Source organism: Chroicocephalus ridibundus, chromosome 2, assembly GCF_963924245.1.
Source record: "Chroicocephalus ridibundus chromosome 2, bChrRid1.1, whole genome shotgun sequence".
In the NCBI taxonomy this organism is placed as follows: domain Eukaryota; kingdom Metazoa; phylum Chordata; class Aves; order Charadriiformes; family Laridae; genus Chroicocephalus; species Chroicocephalus ridibundus.
The window spans coordinates 156870576-156888704 of NC_086285.1; the positions used below are offsets into that span (position 1 = coordinate 156870576).

At 42.4% G+C, this 18129-nt stretch overlaps 1 protein-coding gene across 1 annotated transcript; it reads left to right on the forward strand.

The window, feature by feature from the left end:
- Positions 1-10484: 10484 nt before the first annotated feature.
- RNF139 (ring finger protein 139) lies at positions 10485-17876 on the forward strand. The gene is made up of 2 exons (XM_063327502.1): positions 10485-10855; positions 15824-17876. The coding sequence occupies exons 1-2, from the start codon at positions 10675-10677 to the stop codon at positions 17632-17634; spliced, it is 1992 nt and encodes a 663-aa protein (XP_063183572.1). The 5' UTR covers positions 10485-10674; the 3' UTR covers positions 17635-17876.
- Positions 17877-18129: the final 253 nt, after the last annotated feature.

Genomic DNA, 18129 nt, shown 5'->3' on the forward strand with positions numbered 1-18129 from the left:
GAACCACCCCCCAAATACACCCGCGGCAATGGAAAACATTTTGTTCCTTTGAATCTTCTGTTGAAAATGCACATCCACAATCAATCAAATTCTTAATTTAAGACTCTTGGATTCCTCACTAGTAGCAACTTCTCACATAGCTACCTCAGCATTGTTGTTCCCGCCTCCATTGACACAGGAGGCTCACTCTGTCCTGGACGACAATGACTTGGCTTCAGTTATTCACACATCTATGACATCTCAGCCAGATTACAGCAGTACAACATGTCTGGCTTTAAAACCTTTGATAAATGTCTACCCATCTCTTCACAACCCTGTCCTTTGCTCCCTATGCCAGCTTCCATTACAAAATGTAATTATGTTCAAGACCTCTGTCCTGACCTTTGGGGGAATCAGTGACCTGTGCCCAGGATATCTGAAAGATCAGCTAAAGCCTACAAAGGAAAATCACTGCCAACCATTCAGCTCTCTAGTAAAGTGGAGTATTTTACAATTACAGTAAAGCTCCTTAGTCTAGAAAGTTACACTTCTTGCAGTCCTGGTCCAAAGCTATGACACGATCTCCCAGAAGTTCTGAGATATTATGAGCATCCCGACATTTTGCTCTAAGTGGTACGTGTATTTCTTCAACTTGTATGTCTTCTCTGTGAACACAGAGTATTTCCACACTGGGGAATGCCAGGTCAGTGAACAGGAGCTTTATAGAAACTGAGTGTTCAGCCCCTAGTGGGAACCAAGTACTCTGCTGTCCTAAATTTGCACTTCTGGCCAACTCATGAATGAGTTGATAAACTGAGAGCTTTATCCAGTTACCAATGGCTGGAACACTAGGCAGAATTATTGTACTTCTAAGTAAAAGGAGCGCCTGTAGTTCTGGAAGGGATCCAGAAATTGCCAGTCTTTGACAGCTGAGAGGGGAAGGTGTCAGACTGTAAAGCAGTATATAAATTCATTGCATGCCAATCCTTGCCCCTCCCCATGCCGAAATTATGGAGGGAAAGAAGGAAATAGTAACAGAGCAAAGTGAAGAATTAACAGCAGATTATAATTCACCAGAATTTCATAAGGCAAGGAAAGACATCTCCTGCCAGTTGTGAGAGTGGATGCTGGGTCAGAAAGGCCAGAGCTGGGAGGAGGTGCTGGGTTAGTATTTCTAACCTAATTGTGTGGGATTCTCCTGTGGCTTTTTCAGAACTGCCACGACAGAGCCAGGCACTAACTGTGGGGCAGCATAGCAGCAGGAGTAGCACCATGCTGTGTCACTTGGGTGCACGTCCCACAGCAGTGCCAGTGGGGTCAGAGGGGCTTGCCTCCCCCAGTACTTCTTCCTTCCCCCTGCACACATGCAGCTATAAATTATTGTGGGTTTTGTAATCTTTCAGTGTAACCGTTACAAGGATGATGAAAATAACATTTTTAGTCTTGACTGTGAATTATTTTATTCTTACATCCAGAACACCTGTCTGCTTGGCACACTTTCCTTCCTCCTGCAAAACACGCCTGCCATCTTCTGGCCAGGCCACCAAGCATCCAGGGGCTGGCTGGAAATGCACTTGGAAGTGTCTGTACTGAATGGGCTCTCCCAGTTGTTAACACAACCAAAGCAAGCAGGTTGAAATTAAATTTTTCTTTGGGATGAAAAGTTCCCCTATTAGAGAAGAATTTAGCTTTCAAGCTGTGCAAAACTCCTCTCTCTTGATTCATAAGGATTTGCATGAGTTTTTCCTTTTATCTTCATACCTGCAAATATCCTGAAAGTTTCATTTATTCCAAGTCCAAAGAAGACATTCAGTCAAAAAAGTCCTTATTATGCTGCTTTTACATTTAGATCACAAGTTTCAGTGACTTTCATAGGAAACCAATGTTGATCAAAACCAGAATTATGGTTTTCATATTTATTAAACACCAACATTGCAGTGGAACCTGAAGCTGAGCAAAGGTCATGTGGTGTCAGGTTCCAACGCAAATATTTGATGTGGCTCTAATGGAAGCCAATGCTAGAGTTCGGTATCACCTTAGGAAGCTTCAAGAAGTTTGCTAACTAGGAGTAAAACCTTGTTTAGAAGTCAAGTGTTAAATTCTGAAAACAATTCTTCGCTCCTCATGGTCTTCAAAACAAACCTGAATCTCTTTCTGAAGAACATGAGTTATTTTAGGTACAAGAACGACTGGTTGATATTTCACAGCCTGTTGTGCAGCACTCTAGATTGCATGCTCATAAGTACTCCCTTAAAAGTCTATGACTGACTGACAAGAGCAGAATTATGAGGGGGTTTTTTCCAGGTTAAAGCCATCCTGTAGGAAAATGAAATCCTATCAAACTTCACAAACCGCATTGCATTAATGAACTGGAGAGAAAAGTCAGAAAAGGCTATGACGATGTTTTCAAAACAGGACATTGATCTGCATATCAAATGAAGTACACACTATATAATGTATGCATAGAATTTACATCTTATATGCATATTATACATATTATACATATCAATGCAAATTATATTGAATCTTAAAAATAAATACTTGAATTGCTCAGATTTTTTATATTTTCAGTGCCTGAATTTTAAAATATAGAACTGGTTCACAAAACACAAAATCTGTGCTCCCTATCACTTGCTGTTAAGAGGGATAGAGTGGGAACTGGAACCACCTGTACAAGCATGTAAAAATCAGTCGGGTTAGTTTTGGCACCCTCCAAAATTTTACAAGGCCATTTCTTATGTCACTGATGGAGACTGTGCCATTCAGCCCTTATCGGTACACTTCCTCTCACCCAGCTGAAGTCAAATGAAGGGTTGGGAACCATCCAGCTTCCCTGGATAGGCCATTAGAAGATGTCTTCTCTGGCATCTCTGGAGAAGGATTCCACCTCTCCAAAGACAAATGTCTGAGACAGTGGGTGTCTGTCTCTCTTCACTGATTTCTCAGAAAGCCTGGATAGTAAACGTAGAGTAGGCTTTTAGACAGCAGTCAAGCTGAGAGGAAGCCTACCCCAGGCATCTCTACATGGTGATAAAACCAAAAAGCTGAAATGCCTTTGAATGAGCTTATTTGTCTCCATTAAGAGAGGAAGTGAGGCTGACTGGATGTCCCAGCTCCAACTCTTCAACATCAGGCAGAATTCTGCTGAACATTAGTCCAGATGTCTGCATCAACCCCATGAAGCTTATCACCATTTACACTAAAGTCTGGATTTCCCTGGGTGAAGAAAGGCTAGGCTGGCCATCGCTCCAAACCTTCTTTTGCACGATACAACAAATCATTTATGCTCTACTTCATGCAAGACAAAACTGGGCTACCCTCTCCTCCCCACGCCCTCATCAAGGCAGTAGCTATATGCAGTCTGAATTACACCAATCCCTCTAACACAGACTCATCACGGTTAATGAACTTTTTTCATGGTTAATGAACTGCCTTTTTGCCAACAAGATTCAATGACTTACAAACATGTTGCTGAAGAATTTTCACGGGAGCAATGTTAGGATCCTTCTCTACCAGGGAGGATCTCCCAAGAAGACGACATTTTCTGCCGTGGCAGGTCTAGTTTCCAGTATAACTTCGGATTCTCTCTACTTTTTTCTCTCACATGTTGTCTTGTGAACAAATATCTGATCTCCCGGATCAGCTCTTCTGAAGACTGTAATCATTTTGAAAGACACGTTGTTTTAGTTAAAACCAGAAAATTATTCTTTCCAGTATGCTTAATTAATAAAAAAAAAAATAAACAAAAAGCCACATTACATACAACACAGAGCAGCTGACACTTTCAGTGGTTTTTAACTAGTTTTATATTAGCTAACTGGTGTTAACTAGCTTGAAGTAGTCTTACTGGTGACCAGCAGTACAATTTGGGCCTATGAGCTGTTTTCAGTTATCAGGAACAAGCTAAATGTGGTAGTCCACAGATTAGCAAGTAGCTCCCCTTTGGGACTGCATATGCAAAGGGTAGGGAAACTAGGGGCAGGGTTGTTCTGTGTGTGACTTCAGAAAACTGAGCTTTTCCACTACGATTTTTTCTGCTAAGGCTTTGTACTGGTAGTGGAGTTCAGTGAGACTGGCAATCACAGTGTGAACCTCAAGACTGTTTCGCAATGTTGAACATAGTTCCTGTGCTTCTGAGAAGCAGCTCTGGCAGACAAGGGTCAGCCCAGTCAACGACAGGGAGACTAATGTTTCCACAGCTGGGATTTCCTCTACAAGGCAGGATGTTTTAGGCAGACCTCATTTTCTGCTGTGGTATGTCTACTTGCCAGTATAATTCTGATTCTCTCCACTTCTGTCATTCACAAAACCAGTACTAAAAATGGTAACATGAATGGTGCGCCCGAGAGTTGAAGGAACCTGCCTTGCGTTTTCTTATTTCACTTTTTAACTCGGGGATTCTACTATTCCAGATGTTGCTAAATATCTGAGAGAAATAGTTCTACAAGGCCTCTGCTTTGCGTATATTGCATTAGAATAGCCAGATCTTGCCTTTCAGCTGTACAACTCACCACATGCAGCCATGCATCACCTCGTAAGGGGAAAAAAAATTGAGTGTAACATATAATTATTTTCGTTAGCTATAAAAAACAATACATAGAGCAAGGTTCTATATGTGCAGTTACTATTTGTGTTTCCAAAGGGAAAATTTTCATTAATGAAGTTTAAAATTAACATTGGGTATGCATTTTATTTATTGCATTTACAGCTTTTTTTTTGCATTTACAGTTATACACACAAAGTAAGGCTGAGGTCAGAGAAACTGCTATAATGGCAGCATTTGCTCTTCCATCTGCTCCACACAAAATACCGCGATCTTTTGTATTTCTCCCTCTCAATGAGGCATGCCATTTCTAAATCATTGTCTGGCATTTGAAAAAATGAGCTGCACTGGCTGTCAGGCTTTTCCAGCTTCCCACCTGTTCTAGCAAAGACACATTTTTCTGTGAACAAATAGATATTGAGCTCACAAGAAGTAATAGCCAAAAACATCTACAGAATAGAAACTAATATTAAAATCCAGAAAAACAGTGAATATCAATTTGTAGGATAAATTTCTAGCATCTGCTCTGAGATACTTTAAATCTACTTTACTAGTTTACCATTCTAGAGTTATTTTTACTCAGTTTGTACTTTGTAATAAAGCATGCTGCCTTTTCTGCTGTGGGTTAATAACAGGACTGGGGGACGCTGGTGAAAGCATTAAGAAAGGGTATGGTATCCAACAGGCAAGCACATGACATTGCCTGTCTCTAGCAAGATGCACTTGAAAAATCAAACATCATGTCAGGAGAAAAAGGCGTATTTGGCAGTAATAAAAAAGAAAAGTATCTTTAATCATTCTTTTTGCTTGCTTAGTGAAGTCTTTAAATGGTCTGGAATACAGAGTTCGCAGCTCTGGAAAAGAAGGCAAACCTCAGCAAGCAGAAGCCACAATGTGTGTGTGGCAAGTTATGAAAGATAGACATTGCTCCATGAAGTGGTTGGAAAACCAAACAACAACAAAACCAGTGTAGGTGAAGGATCAGGGAGGAGTGATCTTAAGTGGTACATTTCCCCAAGGCCCCAGCACAGAGGAGGACTGGAGCCAAGAAAGCCAAAAGTGAGCGCTGCCTTAAGCACAGTACCTCTGGCAGGAGCCGGGCAGCAGAGCTCTGCCTGGCAGCCAGACGGTGTGTCCATGTCTGCTGTCCTCGCAAAGAAAGTATCATGGCAGGCGGGACATCTCTCCCATAGCCAGAGAGACACCAGGAAGGGGGCTGCAGTCCTTAGACATATTCCGTGTCTCTTTCTTTTCTTGTCTCCTTGCTAAGTATGCTGATTATAGTTAGGAAATAAGATAAATATGCCAGCGAGCAACTGTTTATATAATTGGTTCTCTTTATGCACTTTTTTCACAGGAGGCAAAACTTAAAGGCTCTGACAGTCTTCTAGAAAAATGTAAATCCATAAACTGAAGGTCTACCCCATTTTTTTGCAATCATGTCTTCACTTTAAAGAGAATGTGAAAGTTTGTCATTAAAGGAATATGGGGAAAATTATAGAACTAAGAGATTTTCCTCCTGCAGATGATGCATGTATGCGAGTCTTGTCTCCTGTCAGAGATGACCCAAGACTCGTCCCCATGTCTTGACTCCCCAGTGCGTGCCTTGTTTTGTCAAGACAGAAAACTCTTCCAGGCGTTTTGAACTTTCCAAGTGAGCATTCTCTTCAAATAGCAAGCGTAAAAATGCCATCCTCCACTGAGGGAAACAGAATGAGCCCTTGTATGTTACGGACATTATCACTTCACACAGATGTGAAATCAAAATCAATCTTTCACACAAACAACTTATTACAATTTATTTTGTCAAATGTTTACTATGAGTAAATTGCTTTCTGCTTTCTTAGCTTCTTTTAAGAAATGCTATCTAAGCCTAATGGCATTTAGCTGTAGAGAAGGAATAAAACCCAAGCTTGATAAAATAACTAATTTTAAACGCAATAATTTTTATAGGGAAATACTTAATATATTGAAAAGGTCCCTATGTCAATAACAATATTTACAGGTTTTACCTTAGCTTTTCAAATGTTGCCTTGATTTCTCTTTTTCTCTTCAGAAGGCATACATATAAACTATTCTTGGGTAAAGACTACTGATGTCTTTAATTGTAATATTAAAAGTAGTCATGTGAGAGTAAATAGTTTCCGTTGAACCTTAAATAGTAATACATTAGTCTTTAAATATTTTGCAAGTACCCCACTGGAAATGCCACATATGAAAGTCTACCTGTACTGAACTGCAGAACAAGTTAGATGTAGGAAAGTCCACGTATCTCTCTGCATTAGCTGGCAATTAATTCTCATTAGTAGCGCATACACTGACAAAGCCACGGACACTGCGTTCAGGCAGGCAGAATTGATGACACACGCTGTCCTCCACAGGAGGTAAGGAGCAGCTCACCATGGCACAGCTGGCTGTCACCCATGCGTTGAATCCAACAAAGCCTACATTAATAAAACATTGATATTTGGCTTTTAAAATAATGCAGATAACATTGGTCTTTTTTATGCTAGAATATCATCCTAGGAGAAGAAAATCCGCTTTAGGTTCCTTTCATGATTCTTGGGTTTTGTTTCAGTCCAAAATAGAGACGTCCTTACTGATTGTAATGAAAAAGCTGTTATGACAAAATGAAAGATATACTGTACAGAGCTTTATTCTTGTATAAGGAATGCAAAAATGATATAGAATAATTCACCACCAAAGGCATCTGGGAAGGAGAAATTAAATTTGGAAATTGTTAATGGATTGCTACATTCATTGCAAACTAAACTGAATTTTTGATGTGTACATTTTGCACTGTTTTTCTTAACAGACAACTGCTTTCATTCTCACAAAATTTACTGCTATTTTATCAGGCTAAATTTACTTGCCGTATTTCAAGGCAAAGGTATCGCTTTTCAGGATCTTGTAGTTAGGAAAAAAAAAAGTACTCTAAAAGCCTTCCTGCATTTTTATTCTTTTTACTTATAAAAATGTGATTTTTGTAAGACCATGTGATTTTGAAACGTCTGATGTAAGCATTGGCATTAATCCAATAAAGCTTTTGGCTTGAAGGGCTCCTGAGAGCACTTAAGCAAAAGGAGGAGTTTTAAAAAGTCAAAAGTTGTTTTGCCAAAAAGTGGGTTTAGGTGTGGCCATCATATACGGGCACCGACCCTAATGAGAGCCTTGGCAGAGTGCTATAGAAAGTATGCAGTTCTACCATTCCATCAGATACTGAAGATTGCCTTATGTCCAGTAATTTCAGCGTATGCTACCTACACAGCTGTAATTCAAGGAAGTCATCGGATGCTGGCCTTGATAATTTGTATTTATGCAGTTCTTGTTCTAAAAATCTCAAATTGAAAAATTTTAATAGCTTTTGTAAAAAAAAAATATTAATTTTGACCACTCTGGGTTGTCAAAAAAACCCCAAAACTATTTTTACATGACTGAGAACAAAATCCTAACCTTCTGCTATATGCCATATAAAACATCAAAGAATTCCAGTGACTTACATTTCTTATTGAAATAAACTGATCTGCGACTTTCTGACTCATAACCTGATATAGGACGTGTATTAAATTATTTGGAAAGCGTTTTTGAGTGTTAAGTTCTTATTTATTATGAAACAACTCCCTAAGGCATGTTCTTCTGCGCTGCCTTGTCATGGGATGTAGGCCTGACACTTGACACGTTTACCAAGTCAGGTACACACAGCCACAACCATATGTGGAACAACCTTGACCTTGGAGTTCAGGACTATTTGCCCTTTAACAATTAATCTATCTAGACAAATAAAGGAGCTTTCTCCTTAATTTATATGTTAGTTTATGAACAAGAAATTGCAGAAGTCCCCAACTAAGATTTTTTTTACAGGAGTATTAATATGAATTTACTTAGAATAGGATTTAACCCCCAAACTTACAAAGAAGTTGCAACTCTATCTAACCCTAGAAATAAGATGACAAATTTTCCTGACTTTGTATATATAACTGAAGTGAATTCAGAAGAGACATGCTTGTGTGACAAAGTTAAATTTTGTTTATTATTCTACATTTGAAACTATGTAGTGCAAACTGCAAAATTAAGAATATCCAGTAGGTGTCATCTTCCTATATATTGGATGTATGATAATCAAGTTTAGATTTTTTTTTAATTGAACTTAAATGAAAAGTAGGAGTCTTAAACACGGCAGCAAGTTTTTTGAATAACATGTAAAAATTGCATGAATTTGATCTGATAAGCTTTACTAACACTGGGATTTCTGGAATGTTTGCAACCTGGAACTGTCTATGCGCAAAATAATTTGCAGATATTCATGACTGTACTTACATCCTTAAATAACATCTGTAAAATATGCCTGTAAATGCATGTATTTAAACCTGAAAATCCATTTAATGGATTCAATTTAATCCACATGTCCTTAAAGCAATATAAACATGTACTACAGCCTGTATTGCAAAAATAGATTAACATCCCCTTTACTTCTGAGGGTATTAAATGAAGTGGGAAGGACCTCAGGAAGAGCAGGGAATTCCATTTCCCTAAATAGTGTTTTAAGTTGTTTTCTTGACATTCCACCTCATATAAATAAACATTTTCATGTGGATTATTGAGAATTATCAATTATCTCAGATCTGCTTGATCTACATTTCATTTTAAATCAAATACTTTCATTTATATTCAGCAGCTTTATACTTGAGGAGTAAAATTATTCAAGGAAGTCTGAAACAGTGCAATTCAGCCATGTTCAAATCTAAGGAAAATAAACACTTTTCACATTTTAAACCCTAACCTCTATTTGGTGTGGGGATGCTTACTAGGTCAGAGTTATGCCTTTCAGCATGTGATTAAAACATGCACTTTGTTCACGTCCATGGATTTTGTAATACAATCCTTTAGCAATCTGGCAACATTTCTGGCTTTGTTAGTGTGGGGCATCGCTTGGGGAAGTTCCTATGCAACACTGTTGTTGCCTGACCCAAAATCCTGTGAAAACAATAGTAAGACTTCCAAGGGCTTAAGCCATGACGAGTCAGGCACGTGGAAAGGCTGAGCCGCGGCAGGTGAAGCTGGAGGCAGGAAATCGCAGCCTGGCAGATACCAAGAGGGGAACAAGTTGATGGCAGTTGCGGCCCAAAACCTGCTTTGAATTCACACAAGCGATGGGGTGGGAAATGCCGCTGTTTCAGATGGACTAACGTTGATTACACATTCACATTTCGTTTATTTTTTAATTATTTTTTTCTAATCAAGTCAGCTTGAAGTTTCCAAAAGTTAGTCCCTGTATCTGTGGCTTCTGTGAGGACACACGAGGAAGGAAACAAGATTTCAAAGGAAAATACCTTTTCTCCATATCATCCTGATCTAGGGTTACGCGTGGAGTGAGACAGGGCTTTTGCATCACACAAGAAAGAACAGGAAATTCTGCATAACCCTCCCCTAATTAAAAGCTCATTACTTCTTCAAGGTGAACCACTCACTGAACAGCCAGGGAACGATTACCTCAGCGCTCCCGCCATCCACAGGCAGCGAGGCGGCGAGAATGCCGGCCTGGGGAAAGGTTGCAACAGAGTTTTTGGCTTTGCTCGTGTAGAGATGCCGGAGAGGAACGCTGAAACCTCCCTGAGGCAAGGCCTGGCGGGCTGAGCCCCCGTGCTGCCTCAGCAGTGCCGCTCAGACCCGGGGCGGCGGAACCGGCCCCCGCCGCCGCGCTCGCCTGAGCGCCCAGCGGGGCGGGATGTCCCTCACACGGCCACCGCCTCCGAAGCCCGGCTCGCCCACAGGCTGCCCGCGGGCCGCGGTAGGTCAGTGGGGGACCGGAACCGCGACGGGGATGGGGATCCGCACCAGACCACCCCACCGCGCCTGAGGGAGGCGGGAGGCACCGCCTGAGGCAGCGCGCGCGCACGCCATTGGTCAGGAGGGCGGTGGCGCGTGGGAGGCGGGGCCGCGCGCACTGCGACGCCCGCGCGCGCGGCCCCGCCCCGCCCCCGCGGCCCGGCTGGGGCCGGCGCTGCTGAGGGAGCGCAGAGGAAGATGGAGGCGGCGGCGGCGCGGCGGGGGGCCCGGCCGAGGCGGGCGGCGGGCGCCGGGCGGTAGCCAGCCTCCTCCTCCCCCTGCTCCCCCGCTTTTGAAGAGGCGGGCTGCCTGCCCCCTGGCAGGGGATGGCGGCCCCGGGCCCTCCGCAGCTCCCTTGGCTGCGGCTGGGCCCGCGACTGCGGGCCGGGATGGAGGTCGCGCTGCGGGTGCCCAGTCTGTTCCTCATCGACGCCATCTTCAACTCGTCCCCGCTGCCGGGGGGCTCCCTGAGCGCCGCGCTGCTGGGCGTGCTGCTGCGGCTGCTGGGTGAGACACCTTCCCCGCCGCCCTCCCTTCCCCGCCGGCTCCCGGCACCCCCGCCCCTCCCCGCCGGCCCCCGTGGGCCTTGTTTACAGCCGCAGGCGGGGCAGAACCTCCGCGTCTCTCCCCCGTCCCCTCAGCCCGCCGGCTGCTGCCGCGGCCTGGCTTTCTCTTCACGCCTTTCCCCCGTCTGGGTCCCTTCCTGCCGCCCGGGGGTGGGTCACCTCCCTCTCCTCCTGCCAGCCGCGGAGCTGGGTGTCCCCGTCCCCCCACCCCGCCTCCATCCCCGGCTCCCGGTGCCGTTCCGGGGCCGGGCCGGTTGCCTGCGGCTCGTGGCCTTGGCCGTGGCGGTGTGAGCCGCGGGGAGCCGGCGGAGCGCGGCCGGGGGCCGCTCGCCATGTGCGCGGGGAGTCGGGGCTGAACCCCCTCCTCGGCGGAAGGCATGTGACTTCGTGTTGTGCCTTTTTTTTTTTTTTTTAAAAGCACTTTGGATAGTGTGATGTCTTCCTGTTAAAGCCTTACTTTAGGATATAGCAGTTTAGAAATGCCGGAAATTGGGTTCCCAAATGAAAGAGAAATCTCTTGAAACTTGCTGTTCGTTATTTTTAAGCTTTTTTTTTTTTTTTTTTTTCCTGGGATGAAGGTTGAAAATCACTGGTATAACTAGGTGATACTATTTTCAGCACTGCTGGTAATCTTGCGTTCTTACATAGCCCCATTCTGATGATTGCTGTACAGGGGATGTTCCCATCTTGAAGCTGGGAATGCTTGGGCAGGAAGGAAAGGAGAATCCAAAAAATACACCAAGAGTTTTTTGCAGGCCTGTGACATGTTGATTTTGTGTTTTCTTTGATGTTTATAGTAGGAAAAAAAACAGGAAGGAAATAAGTGGTGTGGCTGTTGGGGTAGGGAGCTGAGAAGAGCAGTTAAAAGGAAAGGTACAGAGTAAGGAGTGTGGCAGTGACAGCACTGCGGAAGTTGGGGAGGCGGGAGGGAGTAAAGAAGTAAAGGCAAAGCTGTAGCAGTCAGCAGGTGAGAGGGGAGCAGAGAGAGAAAGTAGGAAAAGCAGGTACTTTCTTTGGGCTGCAGCTCCTTTGGGGAAGTGGCGGCTCCTGGGAGAAGGGAGGCCAAGGAGGTCCTGGCCTTGCAGCTGGTACTGACAGCTCTGGGATGGGGAGCGGGGGTTCTTCCTACTTCCCGTTTTCTTGACCCTTTATTCCACACTTCTGGAATTGCTATGAGTGCTTCCTGCTTTTTAAAAAAGTGACGTTGCAGTGCCTCACCGACTTTAGGAGTCCTTCATTGTATGATCGAGGTGCTGTAGGAAGCACCTTGAAATTAATCCCACATAAGCGAGAATGGTCAATGTGTTATTCCATGATTAACAGATTAAGGCACTTTTCAGAATTGCATTTATATGATCACTTCTCTGGAAGAGTGTGGAGGAGGAAATGGGTAATCCCTCCCCTGCCTCCTGCAAAAGAGCTTTGGGAACGGTTTATGCCAAGAGACTTATCTTGTACTTTGAGACAACTGGTGTGTGGTTCTTGGCTTTCCAAAATCAAAGAAAAATTAAAATGTAACCATTTAAAGATGATGTTAAAGACCTTCCATGTGGTTCAGGCAACAGAGTGCTTTTGCATCTATTTTTTCCTCATCTGAATTTAAGGATTACAGGGTTGGGTGTTTGCTGCTGTTAGGATAAACCAAAATATTTAGTGTGGATCATTCTCTATTTAAATAGTGGGGAAGTTGCCCATTTAGTTACCATTTGCAGGCTTTGGAAGACTGATCCAGACTTTTCCTGTAGCACAATACTATTTAGCATAGGATGGACACACAATTTATCCTCGAGACTGTAGCTCTGGAGAGATTTGATAACTTCGGGGGATTACGTTGAACAGTTACAAAAGATTCTGCAAGTAGAGTTCCTCAAGAATGCTAATAGAGATCTGTATGATTTTTAAAAAGTTTACTGCAGGATTCCTTGGTCTGGTTCTTCCATCACTTATTTTTTATACAAGTACATAGAGTTATACATAGCACGGAACCAAGTTGTACAACTGGAGCTCAATTTTTCTTTAATCTTCAAAGGTTAATGAAACATTAACCTTGCTTTGTCTCCAACACCTTTTGTATCTTTGCAGTTTTTTTAAGTGTCAGGGTTCCAGGAGAACCACCACCCACAGGAGTGTGAAACGGTTACTTTGGACAGTAGTCCCTCCTCAGCAGGGACACTGATTTTTGAGAGGGTTACCATAAATACTGTAGTCTGTAGAAAGATGTGGAACCAAGTAGAATGGCTGGTGCTAGGGAAAAAAAATAGTTTGGCAATTCCACATGATTAAAATACTTACTTGTAAAAGTAGTTGAACCCTGCAACTGACTGGAAGTCAAATCCTATGTAGTGTGCTACTATAGATACTGACAAATTGCAGGAGTTGAAGGAAAATATGAGATGGGGGGATTCATTGTAACACAAGAAATGATTTTAAAAGTAAATGTGTGTGGTTTGATTAAATGCTGTGTTTGGAGGCCGTGCTGGAGACAGCTGGTGATGGGGTGGCGTAGGCAGGAACAGTAAAGGTAAGCAGCAGCATATACAGAAACGCCAGACAAATCCTCTCAAAGGAGGAACTGCAGCATTTCTTATCAGGGGGAAAATGGGAAAAGATTTACTGTTTAGTGAACGCTTTGCAGGGCAGGGGGAACTCTCCTCGTGGCAAGATGGACTGAATGATGTAAATGGAGACGCGGAGGAGTGCTTACCTCCCCTTCTGAGATCTGAGTTACCTCCTGTAGTCTTTGGAGGTTCCATTGGGGGGGGTCTTGACTTTTCCACACAAGCACTGACAGAGAAATGCTTTACCTTTTGTTAGTCCCTCTTTAGGGGAACCAGTAAGTCTGGCCTTTCTATTGACTCATTGTAGTGCTGTTTTTAGGGATGTGTCTCGCATGTGAAACGTCAGTGGTTTAGGATGACCTGGAGTATCTCACTACAGGCCTGTTACTGCAACTGCAAGGAAGGAAAATAGGTTTTGTTAACAGGAGTGTTTCGGAGCAGCCTGCTTAGTGCAAAATGCATTTGGCTCAAATGATCAGAATTATGTAAATAATGAGCTTTGGACAGGCATTTGAGCCTTATCTGTGACTTGTGAGAAAAGACAAAGAGTACAAACTTGTCCCTAGTATTAGCTTTCCCATAGGTGTTCATGGTGGTGTGCATGAAAAAGCAATGAAATCATCAGGCTTTTTGTTAAAGTGCTGTGTGTAATAATACTCAGCTTTGCATGGAAGAATGAGCTGTGATATAGGGCACTGTCTGAAAACCGATGGAGGCTTCTCCTCAGTCCACTTCACAAGGTTACTAAGTTAATGATTAGTTAAGGAGAATGTTTTTATATCAGCCAGTGCTGCTGGCAAGGAACACTGTTAAGGTGCATTAATAACCTTTTTTTGTAGTCTGCCTTTTGCTGTTGATTCACGTTTACCCTCTCCCTTCCTGCTCAGTCCTTTGAGGTGGGTTTTTTTGTGTGTTTTTGGTTTGGGGTTTTTTTTGGTTGTTTTTTTGGTTGTTTGGTTTGGGGTTTTTTTTTGTGATACAAGCAGCTGGCAACACTCCTGGTGGAAGCAAATGCTAGTTCTTAGCAAAGTCCTTTTTTTTTTTTTTTTTTTTTTTTAATTCCCATGATCAAGATACCATGGCTTAAAATATTTATTTTTGTAAACACTATTATGGGGGATTTGGAACAATTTAAAATACAATCGTCAGAAAAGACTGATGCTATCCTCCAGTCGAAAGAGGATTACTTGTGATTTCATTAGTTTTAGTACAGAGATTGAAAGCAATTTACAATCAAATATAAGTTGTAGAGATGGAAATCTCTCCAAACTGGTTTGGATGAGAAAGCAGTTCCATAGACTGGAAGCTGACTAAGAAGCCCAAAACAAAGACACTGTGTTTCCTGAAGGAAAAAAAAATGTTTAAGGAGGTGAATCTCATGACAAGTGCCATTTAATTTAAAATCTGTTAGGACAGAGCCCTTACTTACATAGTACATAGTGATGAAAGTCACAAGCTGCGCGCCTGAAGTTTCACTGCAAGGTCGTAAATGTAATGCTAAGGTGTGACAGATGCTATGATAGGATTTCTCATAGGAAGGTGCAGACTTTCCAGTCATGGTCAAGATGTGTTGATGGTCAGTGCGAGGGAAAGGTTAGCAAACAGGAATTTCAAGATCTAAATCTGACTTCTAACAAGACAGACGCAGGTTCACACTGGCTTTGGCAAAGAGGCAACTTGGTGGGGTTTTGGATTCTGTGTACAAAAGCTTTATACTGTGGAAGGCCTTCTCTGTGAGACTGTTGTTTCAGGGTGCCTTATCAGAAATGAAAGCAAAGTGAAGGGAATTGGAAGTTTACTGGGAATCTCTCCCCAGTAAACTACAGCAATTGTTCACAGTTTTTCCATTAAAGGGTTTAGCTAAACTGTTTTGGTGACTATTATCTTTAGTACTCCAGCTTAGACATCTGTAGTTGAGTGCTTTGCTCAAGTGAATTAAGGGACTTAGTAAATTTTACCCATTTATTCCTTATTAACTTTGCCTATAAAGATGATGCTACATCTGGCAATTCTTTTCTAGTTTTAGAACTTGTCTACCCTTAGATTTCAAGACTGAGGGTGAAAGGCTGCGAGTTGTCCCTGCCCTAGTCTGGAACTGCAGGTGAACTTAACAGTAATTGTGACTTAATGCTTGCTTTGGCTTTGCATCACAGCTGCAGCATGCAGATGTATTCCATGCAGAGATTAAGCTGTCCTCTTGTCTGCCCTCTGAAAAGGGCGCCATTGGTAATGTAAAGTTACAAGTGACCAATCAGGAAGTGATATATTAAATAAATGTAGCTCCAAAGCTAATAGATCAAATCTGTTGTTGAATTTCTGCTGAGAACTAAATGATTTCAATCTGTTTTTAGGTGTCTTTGTATCCAGTGTTGTTCTGGTCTTACAACAGCGAGCACTTTTCAAGTTTTATATGATCGCCTCGGCGTTTCTGCTGGCTGCGACTTCAGTGTTGGTGAATTACTATGCTTCTTTGCACATAAACTTCTACAGTGCCTACTACACAGCCGCGTTCGGAATTCAGATCTTCCCTCATAAAGGACCTTCGCTATGGATGGCGCTTTCCATCCTTCAGCTTACCTTTGGAATTGGATATGTTACGTTGCTAAACGTGCAGTCCATATACTCTCAACTCATCATCCTGGATATACTGATTCCTGTAATTGGCTTGGTTATTGAATTACCTTTAAATGTCCGGCAGATACTAGTTTTTATTTCAGGCTTAGTTCTGACACTAAATACCACAGCCATTTTAGTTACAAAAATTAAATGGTTCTATTATTCGGTGCGATACGTTTATCTGCTGGTGAGGCACATGTATCGCATTTATGGATTACAGCTATTGATGGAAGATACATGGAAAAGGATTCGGTTTCCAGCTGTACTGCGTGTGTTCTGGTTAACGAGACTTACAGCACAAGCTGTGGTATTAACATACGTTGTAAAGATGGCTGAAACTAATACAGAAGAAAAATTTTTCTTGATATCGTGGGATAGCTGTTGGGAACTGCTTTGCAGCCTGATCATAAGTGGGTGTGACTCTACTTTAACTGTGTTAGGCATGAGTGCCGTCATTTCCTCAATAGCGCATTATTTGGGACTTGGTATCTTGGCCTTCATCGGCTCAACTGATGAGGATGACAAAAGGCTTGGTTTCGTAGCGCCCGTCTTGTTTTTCATCTTGGCTCTGCAGACTGGTTTAAGTGGACTGAAACCAGAAGAACGATTAGTTCGCCTGAGTCGAAACATGTGCCTTTTGTTGACCGCAGTCCTGCATTTTATCCACGGAATGACAGACCCCGTGCTGATGTCTCTCAGTGCCTCCCACGTGTCATCGTTTCGCAGACACTTCCCTGTACTCTTTGTTTCCGCTTGCCTTTTCATCCTTCCAGTTCTGCTCAGTTACATCCTCTGGCACCACTATGCACTAAATACGTGGCTTTTTGCAGTTACGGCGTTCTGCGTAGAGCTTTGCCTGAAAGTAATAGTTTCTATCACTGTTTATATATTGTTTATGATTGATGGCTACTATAATGTGCTATGGGAAAAACTTGATGATTATGTCTATTATGTTCGTTCAACTGGCAATATTATTGAGTTTATATTTGGAGTAATCATGTTTGGAAATGGAGCTTACACAATGGTTTTTGAATCGGGAAGCAAGATTCGCGCTTGCATGATGTGTCTACACGCCTACTTCAACATCTACTTGCAAGCAAAGAATGGCTGGAAGACTTTTATAAATCGCCGGACTGCTGTTAAGAAAATCAACTCGCTTCCAGAGGTAAAAGGAAGTCGGTTACATGAAATAGATGATGTCTGCGCCATCTGCTACCATGAGTTCACCACCTCTGCTCGCATTACTCCATGCAACCATTACTTTCATGCACTTTGTCTTCGGAAGTGGCTGTACATTCAGGACACTTGCCCGATGTGCCATCAGAAAGTGTATATTGAGGACAAGGAAAATGCCAACATCTCTAATAACAACGGGTTTGTGGCACCAAACGAAAATCCTGTACGAGTTGCAGAAGAAGCTGCTGATGCTGAAAATGAATTAAATGAAGATAATGACAGTTCCGATAGTGATGAGGAGGACAGTGACTGCGTGGCACCGCACTTGAATGAGACTCTCAATGTTGACTCTAACTCTCTTGGTGATTGAGATGTCCTTTACCAAGCCGTGAGGTATTTAAGATTGACTTCAACAGAATGAAAAGTATCACTTGTAGTTATTGTACTTAAGCACAACAGCAGTATCTCAATGTCGAGTCTGTGAATGGTGGTTGTTTACTGTGGTGTGTGCTACTGTAAATATACCTCTGACTTTTGCTGGTCTCTTTCATGACCACCTTAAAATTATGTACATTATTGTACATGGAATAAAATGTTTTCACATGTTTTTAAGATGGTTGGAAAAACACTCTTTAATTGATGTAGTGATAATGCTGTGCCAAAGACTGTATACCAGTAATCCCTGATCAATGAGGGCTGGATGCAAATGAAAAATACCGGTGAAAACAGACTGTTCAGTGGGTCAAATCAGAAATGAAAAGCCTGAACCAAAGCAGCTTTACTTACAGATTCAGTATTAGCAGAGCTTTATTGCTAAAAACTAGTGAGTTGTGTTTTTAAAAAATAAAATAAATAAAAATTTAGG